At 42.2% G+C, this 13628-nt stretch overlaps 1 protein-coding gene across 7 annotated transcripts in view; it reads right to left on the bottom strand.

Annotated features, from left to right (window-relative positions):
- The window catches only part of LOC140399179 (multivesicular body subunit 12B-like), a 236645-nt gene that overhangs the window by 176143 nt on the left and 46874 nt on the right, over positions 1-13628 (bottom strand). For all 7 annotated transcript variants that reach the window (XM_072488494.1, XM_072488500.1, XM_072488497.1 and 4 more), the window contains one exon: positions 3751-3858. In XM_072488494.1, coding sequence (XP_072344595.1) covers positions 3751-3858 — 108 coding nt within the window. The remainder of the gene's footprint in view (positions 1-3750; positions 3859-13628) is intronic.

The raw sequence follows: 13628 nt of genomic DNA, 5'->3' as shown, positions 1-13628 counted from the left end.
AGAAAATGTAAAACCTATTGTTACATTCATGATGGAGAAAGGCGTTTGTATGTGTGGGGGTTTGCTCAATTCAAACTGCTTCTGTTGTGCTTAGAAGGGGTTACGGCCGGAAAAGTAAATAATCTAACAGAAGCATGTGACTGTGCTTAGCAACTGGGAGGCCTTTGGAGGTGAAAAGGCTTTCTAAATTTAGTTTCAGCTGAATTTGTTTGCAGTTGGAGATAGGACACAGGGGAGTGAACATCTCTCAACTCGAACTGGAGAAGACAAGCTGAAAGGTCAAGGGGGCGACAAAGAGGCAAATACAGTCCAGATAGCCAGGGAATTGGGACAGAAAGAATGTCTTAAGACTGAAGATAAGAGAACTGAGACCAAGGTATTGTTCAGGGGAATTCAAGAAAAAGCAGACAAAGTGTTGTGAGTGAAAGAGACAGCTGCAGTAACCAGAGTTAATGGGAAAGCAGACTTCAGCAGTAAATCAAAGGTTTGATGCCCATTTAATGGAGTTGGTACAACAGTCAAGACAAAGAAATCCTGAAGGGGAAGTTGTAAACCTCAGATGCTGGATTCTTTGTTAAAAGTGGAACTGAAGCTTTGTTTGAAAGAGTCATTTGGTTTCAGAATGCAAACCGATGATGGAAAACACTATTGTGAAAGAAGATTTTAACATGTGTTTTTGGGAAGAATGGAGTTTGGAAACTCCCAATCACCTAGGGGGATTTTGAGGAAAAATCCACAGACATTCTCTTGGGTTCAGAGTGGAGAGTGTTTATGACCACAGACAACTTGTGTGTTTGAAGAGACATTGTGTGTTAATGAGACCATTGTATCTTAATATGTACTCTGTAATCCATGTTAATCTTAAAATCTGAGTGTATTCGTTCAGATAAAAGAGGGGAATAAAAGAGTATTGTATCATAATCCAACTTTATATGTTGAATAAATGTTTTTTTTCTTATTGTTGAAACTAATTTGTGGTCCTGTGAAATTGTTCCTCCACATTTGCTAAAAAAAAAAAGTAAATGATCGTCTTTTGATCCAGGGTTCCATTCTGGGACCTTCCCGTCTATAAATCACACCAACTGAGATTGTAACACTAGGGACCCAGGGAAATGTCCTGGGAACCTGGATTCGAATCCCACCATGGCTGATGTTGGAATTTGAACTCAATTAAAAACCTGGAATTAAAAAAAGTCTAATGATGACCATGAAACTATTGTAGATTGTCACAAAAACTCACCTGTTTCACGAGGGAAGCATCTGCCTACATGTAACTCCAAACCTACCACTCCGTTCAAGGCATCTAGGGATGGGCTACAAGTGGTGGGCTTGTCAGCAACTAAAAATTACGAAATAATACAATAATTCCCAGCCTCATCTGTCATTCAATATCTCCCATGCATTCCCCTTTCCATAGCACCCCTCTTCCTCCCATGCCTCCATCCCATGACATTTCCTCTTCCCTTCCCCTCCGCTCCATCCCCATGTCATCTCCCCCTTGCAGATTGTTTTATGTCTGGTGAGGTGGTTTTGAAAATCTCTTGTTCTGTACTGTTGGAGAACAGTTGGCTAATTAGTAAAACTTTACTGTAACATTCAGTTACTGAATATACCCAGGTACTGCCCCCCGGATAAACTCAACAGGCACTTCTCTTAAACTGACCATTCCATTCCACCGGCCAACAGTCAGACAGACAAAAACTCCAAATTATTATTCTAGATTAATTTTCATTTTAGATATTTAAAACTTGATTGAAATCGTTTAATAACTATTTATGTATTGAACTGAAAATACAGCGAGACATGTGGAAGGGATTACAGGACTACATACCACAATTTACACATGAACATGAGACTTGGAACAACGGGTTTGTTTTTCAGCTTCATACAGGTGTGCATGATCTAGAAGCACCAATAAAAATTAATGATAATTACTCTTTCACATAAAGGAGAATGTTCCGCATGACAGGGCAGCACGGCAGCACAGTGGTTAGCACAGTTGCTTCACAGGTCCAGGGTCCCAGGTTCGATTCCCGGCTGGATCACTGTCTGTGCAGCCTCTGCGCGTTCTCCCTGTCTCTGCGTGGGTTTCCTCCGGGTGCTCCGGTTTCCTCCCACAGTCCAAAGATGTGTGGGTTAGGTGGATTGGCCATGCCAAATTGCCCTTAGTGTCCAAAAAATGTGAAGTAGGGGTCACTGGGTAAGGGGGATAGGGTAGATACGTGGGCTTCAGTAGGATGCTCTTTTTAAGAGCCGGTGCAGACTCGATGGGCCGAATTGCCTCCTTCTGCACTGTAAATTCTATGAATTCTATGATCTACGATTAGATTTTCGTTGGAGTTGTAGCTCTTCAGCCAAGAACTTGCCTTGCTCTCATCCCTGCTCTTCTCAGAAGATATTATTGAAAACAACAGATGCAGTTGAACATTGAGACAAAAAGACAGATTTTGACATTCACTCCAGTTCTATTAGCTTTTAATTGCGCAGAGAGTTGGGTTATTGTACTGCGTTTGAAGTTAAGCCAGTCATTGGAGAAACACACTGCACCAGCTCCAACATGCTTTTGCCTCTAGGGCACACAATGCAGGGTTACTCCCACATTTCTCAATGCTGCAAGATCCCAATCTGAATCATGATGGGAGGCCAGACAGTTCCCCAGGGAAAAGAACAATGTTACAAAGAGAGAGAAAAGAAATCGGAGGACTAGCCAAGATCATCCTTTTTTTCCAGTGAAGCATTAGCTATGACCTGACAGCAAACTCACTGTCCAGCCTTTCAGATGAGTAGCAAATAAAGAGAGGGAACTTTTTGACTTAGATTAACTGTTTTTTACAATCTTTAACATTACCACAGTGGTACATATGTCTTGTTAAATCAAGCTTTACTACCCCTCTTAAATTTTTAAGAACTTTGGGCAGCACGGTAGCACAAGTGGACAGCACTGTGGCTTCACAGCTCCAGGGTCCCAGGTTCGATTCCCTGCTGGGTCACTGTCTGTGCAGAGTCTGCACGTTCTCCCCGTGTCTGTGTGGGTTTCCTCCGGGTGCTCTGGTTTCTTCCCACAATCCAAAGATGTGCAGCTTTGGTGGATTGGCCATGATAAATTGCCCTTAGTGACCAAAAGGGTTGGGTGGGGGGTTTATTGGATTACGGGGATAGGGTGGAAGTGGGGGCTTAAGTGGATCGGTGTAGACTCGATGGGCCGAATGGCCTCCTTCTGCACTGTATGTTCTATGTTCTATTTGAGTCACTCCCCAACAAATAGGCATTTTTTGAGGCCTCGATATTTAACCTAGTACGTTCACAAAAGACATTCAAAATCCTCATATCCATCTCACAGAACCCATGCTGTGACTTTTATGGTAGAATTGCTGTACCAAGCCAAGAGCACAAAGCCTCTTTTAACACCACATTTCAATGTACAAAAGATAATATAAAAAGAATTCTGCAGCATATTTTACCGACTGAAATTTGAAGCTACACCAATAAATGTATGTGAACTACAACTTGCAAAGCAAATTCAGTTGAGCAGTGATTTCATATTTTGACCCTCATTCTGATAAATTGAATTTAACAAAGTATTACAAGAAATCCTACCATCTTGTTGAAACCACTATATTCGCGATAAGTGCTCCTAAATTGGTTGCTGAAATGTACTCTAATACATTATACAGGGTCTTCCATTTTTCAAAACCAAAACTGATTACTATAAAAAAAAACACAAGCACGAGGTCATTGATTTGAACTTACATTCTCCTTCGAAAATGATCTCGTAAAACAGAGATATCTAGTGACCTTGGATTTAAATAAGCCGTCCTTCCAGAGGTCAGCATCCAAACCATCTGCCGTTTGCGAAATCTGCGAAAACAGGACAGCATGTGCAAATGTGAGGTGGAATAGAGCTAATTCATGTACAGTGAGTTTTGCTCCTTTCCCTAATTAACACCGACTGTACTAGTGCAACATCTCATTAGATTATTCCATCAGGTACCGCACAAAAGTATTTACAAAAATACTTCGAAAATACAGTCTCCAAGGATACAACTATCTAAAGATACATTGCAAATGATCTTGATAAGAAATCTGCAAGTTTTAAACCATTGTGCGCAAGCAGGATGGAGGGTGCTGGGTAATAGTGGAAGAAACAATTATCATATACTTAAGATTCAAGCCATGCCAGGGAATGCTTATGTTGCGTTATGTTGACAACTTATGAAAACAACACAGAAGAAAATAACAAGGCGTGTGAAAAAATGGTTTTGCCTCTGACTATTGTTAAGTGGCCAGCCTCCAAAGCACATTTTACACAATTGACAATGGTAGTTTCAATTCACACGCTCGGTTTGCTCATTTTGAAATAGAGCAGCTGTAAAACGGGAAATCTGAATTTTCAGTTATATTGCAATTAACACTGCCCACTACTAAAATGAAGCTACAACATGCAACCTCTTTATTCTGGGGAGGGTAGAGGGGGTGCTAAATTTGGTATAAAATTAGAATTAGGCAATAGTCATTAGTTAATATACACAGCAGAATTATTCGTATTTACAAAAACAAAAAAAACATAGATCATTTGTGGGACAATTTATTTTGCCCATTGTGTCAGTATCGGCTGAAACAGAACTATCCGGTCAAATCCCATTTTCTAGCTCCTGGTCCATAGTCTTGTAGATTACAGCATTTCAAGTGAATATCAAAGTATATTTTTTTAAAATGAGGAGTGTTTCTACCTTTAGCCTGACTTCCAGAACGCGACTACATTCTGAATGAAAACATTTCAAAACTCCCATCTAATCTTTCTACCAATTACTTTAAAGCTATGCCCCTGGTTATTGACCTCTCTACTAACAGCAATAAGTCCTCCCCATCTGCTCTATCCAGGCCCCCAATTTGTATATACCTCAATTAAATCTCCCCTCAGCCTTCTCTGTCCAAAGGGAATAACAACTTCAGCTTATCAAATTTTTCCTCATAATAATTAAAATGAATGGCGTGCTATGGAGCTCAACTATCTAACAAACTGGTTTCAAGGTAGTCTCTAACTGCCTCAATTTCAGGCTTACTTCACTGATAGTTAATGTTAAGCCCACATTAAGTGGAGTTCTTGGGGCAAAGGGGGGACAAAAGAAACACAGACACAGGTAAATCTCACAAAATGTATTCCTCAACATTGTGAATCTGTCACACAAACTGGAGAGAGCAATTTATTATCAAGTAGAAAAGCCATTTATTATCTCCTGCAAAAGCATTTTAACTGTGTTTATGTGCTACTCTACTCTTCAAAACAGCTTACTTTCACACACCCTCAGGGGTCTCAATCTCTGGTGCATGTACCCCCAAGGGTACACACGACATCTCTAGGGGGTACATAGGAGAAATTGTCGAATGGTGAATTTAAAGTCTAATGGGAACATTTGACCATTTTTTTTTCTTCATTTAAAAAAAATAATTGGTGTATGTTTGTGCGTGCGTATATGCGAATGCATGCGTGAGAAGAAGCAAAATGTTTGGATGCTTCCTGGTAAATGTTTGCTCTGTCTGCTGTGAATTTATTTTTTCCCAAAGCAAGCCTGTTTCATGTAGACAAGGGTAGGCTGTTGGCTTTGTCCTGGGAGACAGGTCTCTGTGCCATGTGGTTGCCAGTGACCCTTCAGCCTGCTCTTTTGACCCTCCTGTTACAGGTCAGAGATCTCCATGGAGGACTCATTCTCTTCCAAAATACTTGGAGCCAAGAGGATCACCTGGAGCTCAATTACTAGGGGGCATAGGTTTAAGGTGAGAGGGGCAAGGTTTAGAGTAGATGTACGAGGCAAGTTTTTTACGCAGAGGGTAGTGGGTGCCTGGAACTCGCTACCGGAGGAGGTAGTGGAAGCAGGGACGATAGGGACATTTAAGGGGCATCATGACAAATATATGAATAGGATGGGAATAGAAGGATACGGACCCAGGAAGTGTAGAAGATTGTAGTTTAGTCGGGCAGCATGGTCGGCACGGGCTTGGAGGGCCGAAGGGCCTGTTCCTGTGCTGTACATTTCTTTGTTCTTTGTTCTTTGGAGCAACTGACAGTCTGGAAGGACAAAAACCATCACATGCACTTAACTGGCCTTCTGTCTGGAGAAACAAAACAGTCCATTGACAGCCGGCCTCCTAGCTGGAGATGGACTAACGGGGCCTGGAGGAGCAGGGGGACTAACGGAGCCTGGAGGAGCAGGGGGACTAACGGGACCTGGAGGAGCAGGGGGACAATTGCTCCAGTTCACTGACCTCAACAATCAATCAGGAGCTCCAGGAAACCCATGTGACTCTGGGCTGGCTTCTCTGGGGGAGAAGAACGCCATTCACTCACATGGGGAGTTTGTGGGATCCAAAAGGAGCCTTGTACTTGCGGGATCCTGTCAGTGCTGAGCAGTGTAAAGAGTTAGGTAGAGCCGGCGAGGCAAGTCAGCTCCTGGTACGATGTGGTGTGGAACAGGAATGGCTGAAAACTTCACCCAAAAAAGGGAGGAAATTCAGAGTTTACAAACATTTTATAAATGTGCCAACTGATATCACAGAATCAGAACAGCTACACATTATTTCACACTCCATGTTTTCCGAGTAGGCAGATTGATACGGTGGATTTGGAATCATTGCTTTTCGTATTTTATATATATATATACACACACACATGACCTGAGTTTGAAATGTCCTCCTGTATTGTAAGATTTTGTAAGGAAGCAGATTTTAAAGCTGCTACTTTAATCTTTTATCGTCCCCACAATATAGTGTATAGTGATAGTAGATAGTAAGAGAGTTATCCCAAAATTGGGCCACTGCCAACAATTTGAAAGACTAATATTTTTAATGAAGTGAAGTGGAGCAATAGTCTGGGGTGGAGGGAGTAGGCATGTGCAGAAAGTGAACAGAAGTTGTGTTCACTCAAATATGAAGATGCCATTATGCATCCATGACCAAGTTACTGAGCAACTTCCACCTCAAACTATCACCAATCACTCCAAACATGGTGTATCGAATTAAGAATATGGGAAAATTAAGATTTAAAAAATGAAATTGGGATAAACGAAAATAAAACAGGGAGATGTCGGAGGAGATGTTGCAATGTGAATTAGCATATCAGTTAGAAAAGCAAGTCTTTACCTCGGTAACTAGAGGAAAACAATGGCGATAAAGAACAGGTAACTTCAAAAAGGTGAAGAGGTAAAACTGACAGATATATGCAAAAAGCACTTCACAGCTGGATAACATTAAAGGGAAAAATGGTATATTCATCGCACAATGATTGGGGCAAAGGGGGGGACTGAAGAAACACAGACACAGCTACCATCAGCCACATCCAACGGCAGAAACAGTCTCCCGAAAACAAGTCATTATCAAACAGGTAGCTGGTTAAGATCAAAACTCGAACAGAACAGATTTCGCCTTCTCTGAAACTGAAGGCGGTTTTCCCAAACGATGCGTGATAATTCTTTGCTAGATTTAGCTCATAGACATACAATGTAGGAAATTGTTTGGGAACAAAAGGGTGTCTCAGAGCTCAGGGAACATGGGTAGTTTAAACCAAGGGGTAATTTCCTGTAATACCGTGTGTGTGTATATAGCCAACTGTGGACTAAGCAGTTGTAGTGTATTTGAGTCCTTCTTGTAGTGTGTTTTATCTTTAAGTTAGTAAATATTCGTTATTAATTGTTACCCAATGACTGGACTATTCCTTCCTGGTTCACATATTTTTCCTCACAGTATACCAAATTGAAAATATACACCACTAAGAACCGATGTTCCAAGTTGCCTTTCTGCATTTTGGGACACGGTCTCATTTAACATCAGTGGGGTTCTTAACAACCTCATCCATTACACGCATGGCAAGCAGTATAATCAAGACATTGTTTCAAATGTATTATTATTTGTGTGTGGGCAGTAAAGAGGTTAACATATTAAAACGTGTGCTGATAGGGGCATTTGGAAGGTTGGTCGGTCTGGGAGGGAGGACACAACAAGTTTGGGAACCTCTACTCTGCCAGTTGAGACTGATGATACCTAAAGCGTGCATACATATTAGTCTTTTTCACAAATCACCCAACATGGCATACAGATTTCAGGCCAAAACTGTCAAAGCAACGGTTCGACAATCACACTAATGAAATTCACTACCTGTTGGTACACAGTAACATGAAGCAAGCACCGAATACACAATGCAAACCTAACAGTGCTTTTGAAACCAGGTCACGGATATCATTTTCATGCACTGACACACAAAATTGCAGCAATGGCAATTTTCAAATGTTATCTAGAATTCTGGACTCTTCATTATTCCTTTCATCTTGAAAGTGGTTTACCTTTGCTGTGAGCCTCCAAAGAGACAATTTGTATTGATTTGCAATACAGTTGCATATTCTGCACTTCTGCCATTAAGTGTAAAAAAATTAAATATCAAGATGCTTCTTTAGGGAGAACAGGGCACTTTTTAACGCTGTGCAATATTTCTAATCACTTGAAAAAGTTCCATTTCCATCATCATCATCAATGACCATCGTTTAATTCATCTGGGCATTATGGGGTTTAAAACGGTTCTCTAGTCTAGCACAACCCAAGTTTAGAGGGACAAAATCTGTAATCGGTTCTTGTTCTTCACAGCTCAATGTGACAGACTCCAGATAATGTCAATTTTGTATTAAAAAGAATACCCTATAATTTGGAATGTACCATAAGCAATACAGCAAGATTAGCATTTTTTTTAAACTGAATTCCAACGTGACGTGACGCAAGCACGGAAGCAGAAGCAGCTGCATTTTCACAAGCTCCGGCTCTGCTCATCTTTCAATCTTAACATTTATCCTTGTGCACATCCTTTTTTGTCTTTTCTTGGTCTACATGGTTAGTGCAATGCACTAAGAGTTGTTGGTCAGTGTTTTTCAACTCCACTGAGTCGAGTTGAAAGGTTTTAATCCTCGTCGATTCGTGGTAGCTGGAAAAAGTTAAGGTGGGGCCCTGTCTTTGCTGGCACCAATACTTTTGGGAGGACTGGCACCCTGACTGTATGTTGTGCACCGGCGGATGATAGCCGCTAGCGAAGAAGTTAGTCTGTATGAATGGCTTGGTTCTGCACTGCGGAATGTCAAAATCCAATTTCAGGGGTTGCTTTATGAAGGCAGTGGCAGTGCACGAGGAGGTTCTTGTGACCAAGGGAGCACTCTGCTTGATGGAAGCCTCCCTCTGCACAGTTGAGGTCCTGTTGTCCATCCTGAGGGGTACGGGTGTGGATGAGGTGAACCTGGTTAAGGAACCATGCTGATCCTGGTGTCTCGGACGAGATGCTGGAGATGTTCCTGGCTGATTTTGAGAACCCCACAACCCCATTCCCAAGCCCCAGGGCAAAACATATTTAGACTTCCATGATTTCTGCAGCACAAAAACTGCCAACTTCCATCTTAGCTGCACTAAATGCCTCCCCACCCACTACCTCCTTTCCACCAATGCTAAACATCTTTCATGCCTTTACAACTCCAGAGCTTTTAAAAACCTCTCAAAACCCATTTATTTGACAAAGTCCTCAGTTGCTCCTTAAAGTTCAACCTTCAGATTAATTTCTTATGCCTATCGTGAACTGCCTTAGCATGTTCATTGCACGAAAAGATACTGAATAAAAGGGTATGTTTATTGTCATTCAATAACATTCCACATTTTATTTGTTTGTGCAAGAAAGCAGAAATTCCCAATTACAGCGCTTTACTTGGTGTGCAGAGTACAGCGAGGGTTGGAAGAGTTGAGCAGTCAGAGCGTATTCTTTTGGCAGGAGCAATGGGCATAACTACAGCCAGTAGTTTAACCTTAATATCGCGCTTCTATTACAGGGAGTGATTGATTTTACTTCCAGTGCACCCTAACTATAATTTTAATATATTATAAACATACATATAAACTAAGCACTGCCTTCGTAAAGCAAGTCTGAAATGCAGTTATGGGAATAATGTCAACTGATTTCAAAAGCTTCTGATGAAGGACATCTCAACATGGAACCAGTTACAAGAATTGCTAGCTCTTTTATATTGAAGTGAAAAACATGTGGAAGTGTCGGTGCCTTCTAGGTTGGGATGGAAGTATGTTAAACAGGTTGATGCTGAGACAGTGTGTGTTCTGAATTTATAGGTAAAACGGACACCTTCCTTTGTACCGACATTACCTTCACAGTGCCAGAATAGCACTTAGAATCGTAGAATGGTTACAGGGCAGAAGAGGCCATGCTGCCTGTCGTCCCTGTGCTAGATTGCCACACTTGGGAGACAGTAACGGCATGTCTTCCAGCACATTAATGGAGAAAATTGTTATAAATTCTTTGTGCCAACTCACAAACCAAAAAATTCACTACAACTCACTTAGAAAATTGCAACATCTGCCTACAAGTGTAATAGTTCTTCATTAATAAGAGGATTTTCTCAGCAGAGTTGCTTACAGAGAAAGGCAGCAGCAGCTTATGTGACACAATTGGAAATATTAAAGTGCTGGCTAAGCTTGCAGTAATCCCCATCATAGCCATTCATCTGAAACAAAATGAGATCTATCCCATAATACAAACGGAACACACAACAGCAAACAGCACAGCCCAAGCAGGAGGAAGATCTTGTTAATGCAATGTTTTTTGGATTTGTTTATTATCACGTGTACCGAGGTACAGTGAAAAGTATTGTTCTGCGTACAGTCCAGACAGATCAGTCCATAAATGAAAACAAACATAGGGCAAAGATAAATACACAATGTAAATACATAGGCAGAGGCATCGGGTGAAGCATACAGGAGTGTAGTACTGCTCAGTAGAGAAGATTTGTGAAGAGATCAGATCAGTCCATAAGAGGGTCGTTTAGGAGTCTGGTAACAGCGGGAAGAAGCTGTTTTTGAATCCGTTAGTGCGTGTTCTCAGGCTTTTGCATCTCCTGCCCGATGGAAGAATTTGGAAGAGTGAATAAGCCGGGTGGGAGGGGTCCTTGATTATACTGCCCGCTTTCCCAAGGCAACATGAGGTGTAGACAGAGTCAATGGATGGGAGGCGGGTTCGCGTGATGGACTGGGCGGTGTTCGCGACTCTGTCGTTTCTTACAGTCTTGGGCCGAGCAGTTGCCATACCAGGCTGTGATGCAGCCAGATAGGATGCTTTCTATGGTGCATCCGTAAAAGTTGGTAAGAGTCAATGTGGACATGCCAAATTTCCTTCGTTTTCTGAGGAAGTATGCTGTTGTGCTTTCTTGGTCATACAGTCATTGTGGGTGGACCATGACAGATTTTTGGTAATGTGCACACCTAGGAATTTGAAGCTGTCAACCATCCCCACCTCTGCACCATTGATGCAGACCGGGGTGTGTATGATACATTGCTTCCTGAAGTCAATGGCCAGCTCTTTAGTTTTGCAGGTATTGAGGGAGAAATTGTTGTTACACCACTCCACTAGGTTCTCTATCTCCCTCCTGTATTCTGACTCATCGTTAAATCATAACTTTGGTGCTTACTTTTGAATGATCTAAAATCTCAGAACTTTGTTTTATGCACTTCAGATATAAAAATACATATATATATATATTTTTAAAGTATTCATTCATGGATTGGGAGAGTCACTGTCTCGACCAGCATTTATTGCCCATCCCCAATTACCCTTGAGAAGGTTGAGGTGAGCCTCCTTCGCGAACTGCTGCAGGCCACGTATTCTACGAATGTCCAGTATTGTTAGGAAATGAATTCCGGGACTGTGGCCCACGACAATGAAGAAACAGCACTGTAGTTCCAAGTCAGGATTCAGGATGGTGTGTGGCTTGGAGGGGAACTTGCAGGTGCTGGTGTTCCCATGATCTGTTGTCCTTGTCCTTTTAGGCGGTAGAGGTTGCGGGTTTGGAAGATTCTGTCGAAGGAGCCTTGGTGATGGTGCACATTGCTGATATTGTGCATCGGTGGTGGAGGGGGAGAATGTTTAAGTTGGTGGATGGGGCTGCCAGTTAAATGGACCGATTTGTTCTGGCTGACATCAAGCTTCTGGAGTGCTGTTGGAACATAGGAACTGGGACTGGAGTAGGCAATTCGGCCTGTTGAGCCTGCTCCATCATTCAAACAGATCATGGCTGAACGTCTCCCGCTCACCCCATTTTTCCCACTATCCGCATATCCCTGGTTAGTACCCAAAAATATATTAATTTGTTTCTTTAACATGCTCAATGACCGTAGCTGCCACAGCCCTCTGGAGTACAAAATTTCAAAGAATTGGAATAAATTGTTGGCGCTGCACTCATCCAGGTAAGTCCATCAAATTCCTAACTAGTCTTGGGAGATGGTGGACGGGCTTTGGGAAGTTACTCGCCAGAGAATTCTCACCTCTGACTTGCTCTTGTAGCCACAGTATTTATATGGCTAGTCCAGTTCAGTTTCTGGTCAATGGGAACTCCCAGGATGTTGATAGTGAGCAATTCAGCTGTGGTAATGCTATTGAATGTCAAGGGACAAAGGTTAGATTTACTCTTTTGGAGATGGCACTTGCGTGGCGCAAATGTTACTTGCCATTTATCAGCCCAAGCCTGAATTTTATCCAGGTCTTGCTGCATATGGTCACGGCCTGCTTCAGTAACTATTGATAAATTGGAGGAAACTGCAGCGCATCCAATGTCAGGCAAGCAGTCTGGAGGTAGTGGAGGGGTCTAGGAAAATAGCAGCGAGGTCAAGTTTGTGTCGTCAGTGTGCACGTGGACCCTGACATCTTGTAGTTGAATTATGTCACCAAGGCCACCATGTAGATGAGGAAGACAAGAACAGAGCATAGAAGCAGCGTGCAGAGGCAGGAATCCAAGTCATTGATGAAAGACTCTGGTTACCACTGGATTGTTACAAGTGGAAGCAAGCAACTCCACCGAACATTGGAAAAAGTTACAGGTAGAGGATAATATAGCTGACAGCATCAAAAGCTGAATTGGGATTGATAAGCACAAGGAGCGGGTAATACACCATAGTCAGTCACAGAGGGTAATTTCACTAGCGCCATTTCAATGCTGTAGTCTGGATGGAAACAGGTTGGAAATTCAAACAGGGGATTGCACGAAAAACGGAATCAGATTTTAGAGGCAACAACATATTGAAAGAAAGATCAGGTTGAAGATTGGGGTGATAGCTCACAAGGAAGGGTGACGACTATGGCTTTGAATGGGAGGAAAACAAAATCCAAGAAAGTCACTTAAAACGTCAGTCCACACTGAGGCAGAAAGGGAAGATGGATGGTCACAGTTTACTGGAACCAGGTGTAAAAGAGCAACGGTGTGCCTCATGGACAAGATGAGGAAGCAATGGCAGCTGCGACAACTAATTTCAATTGTAATAACTAAGCAGTCCATGAACCTCTGCACAGTTGGAGGAGAGGGTGGAGGGGATAAGGAACAGGGTTTTAAGCAGATGGGTGGTTTGCAAAAAATAAAAGTCAAGGGTTATCTTTGCTCTCCGGGATCATCCTGGAGTTGTGAGCAGTTCTGGCAGATGACAGCATCCTCAATCTACGCCCCTCATATCTGGGGGAGCGACAAGAATGGGAGAAAATGAAGGTTTTGCTGGGGACAAGGACATCAAATATGGACATTAAATATGGACATCAATTGAGAAGATCAGCTGAG

Source organism: Scyliorhinus torazame, chromosome 22, assembly GCF_047496885.1.
Source record: "Scyliorhinus torazame isolate Kashiwa2021f chromosome 22, sScyTor2.1, whole genome shotgun sequence".
NCBI lineage: Eukaryota > Metazoa > Chordata > Chondrichthyes > Carcharhiniformes > Scyliorhinidae > Scyliorhinus > Scyliorhinus torazame.
The sequence above is the reverse complement of the archived record's forward strand: the minus strand, read 5'-3'. Positions and strand labels throughout refer to the sequence as shown.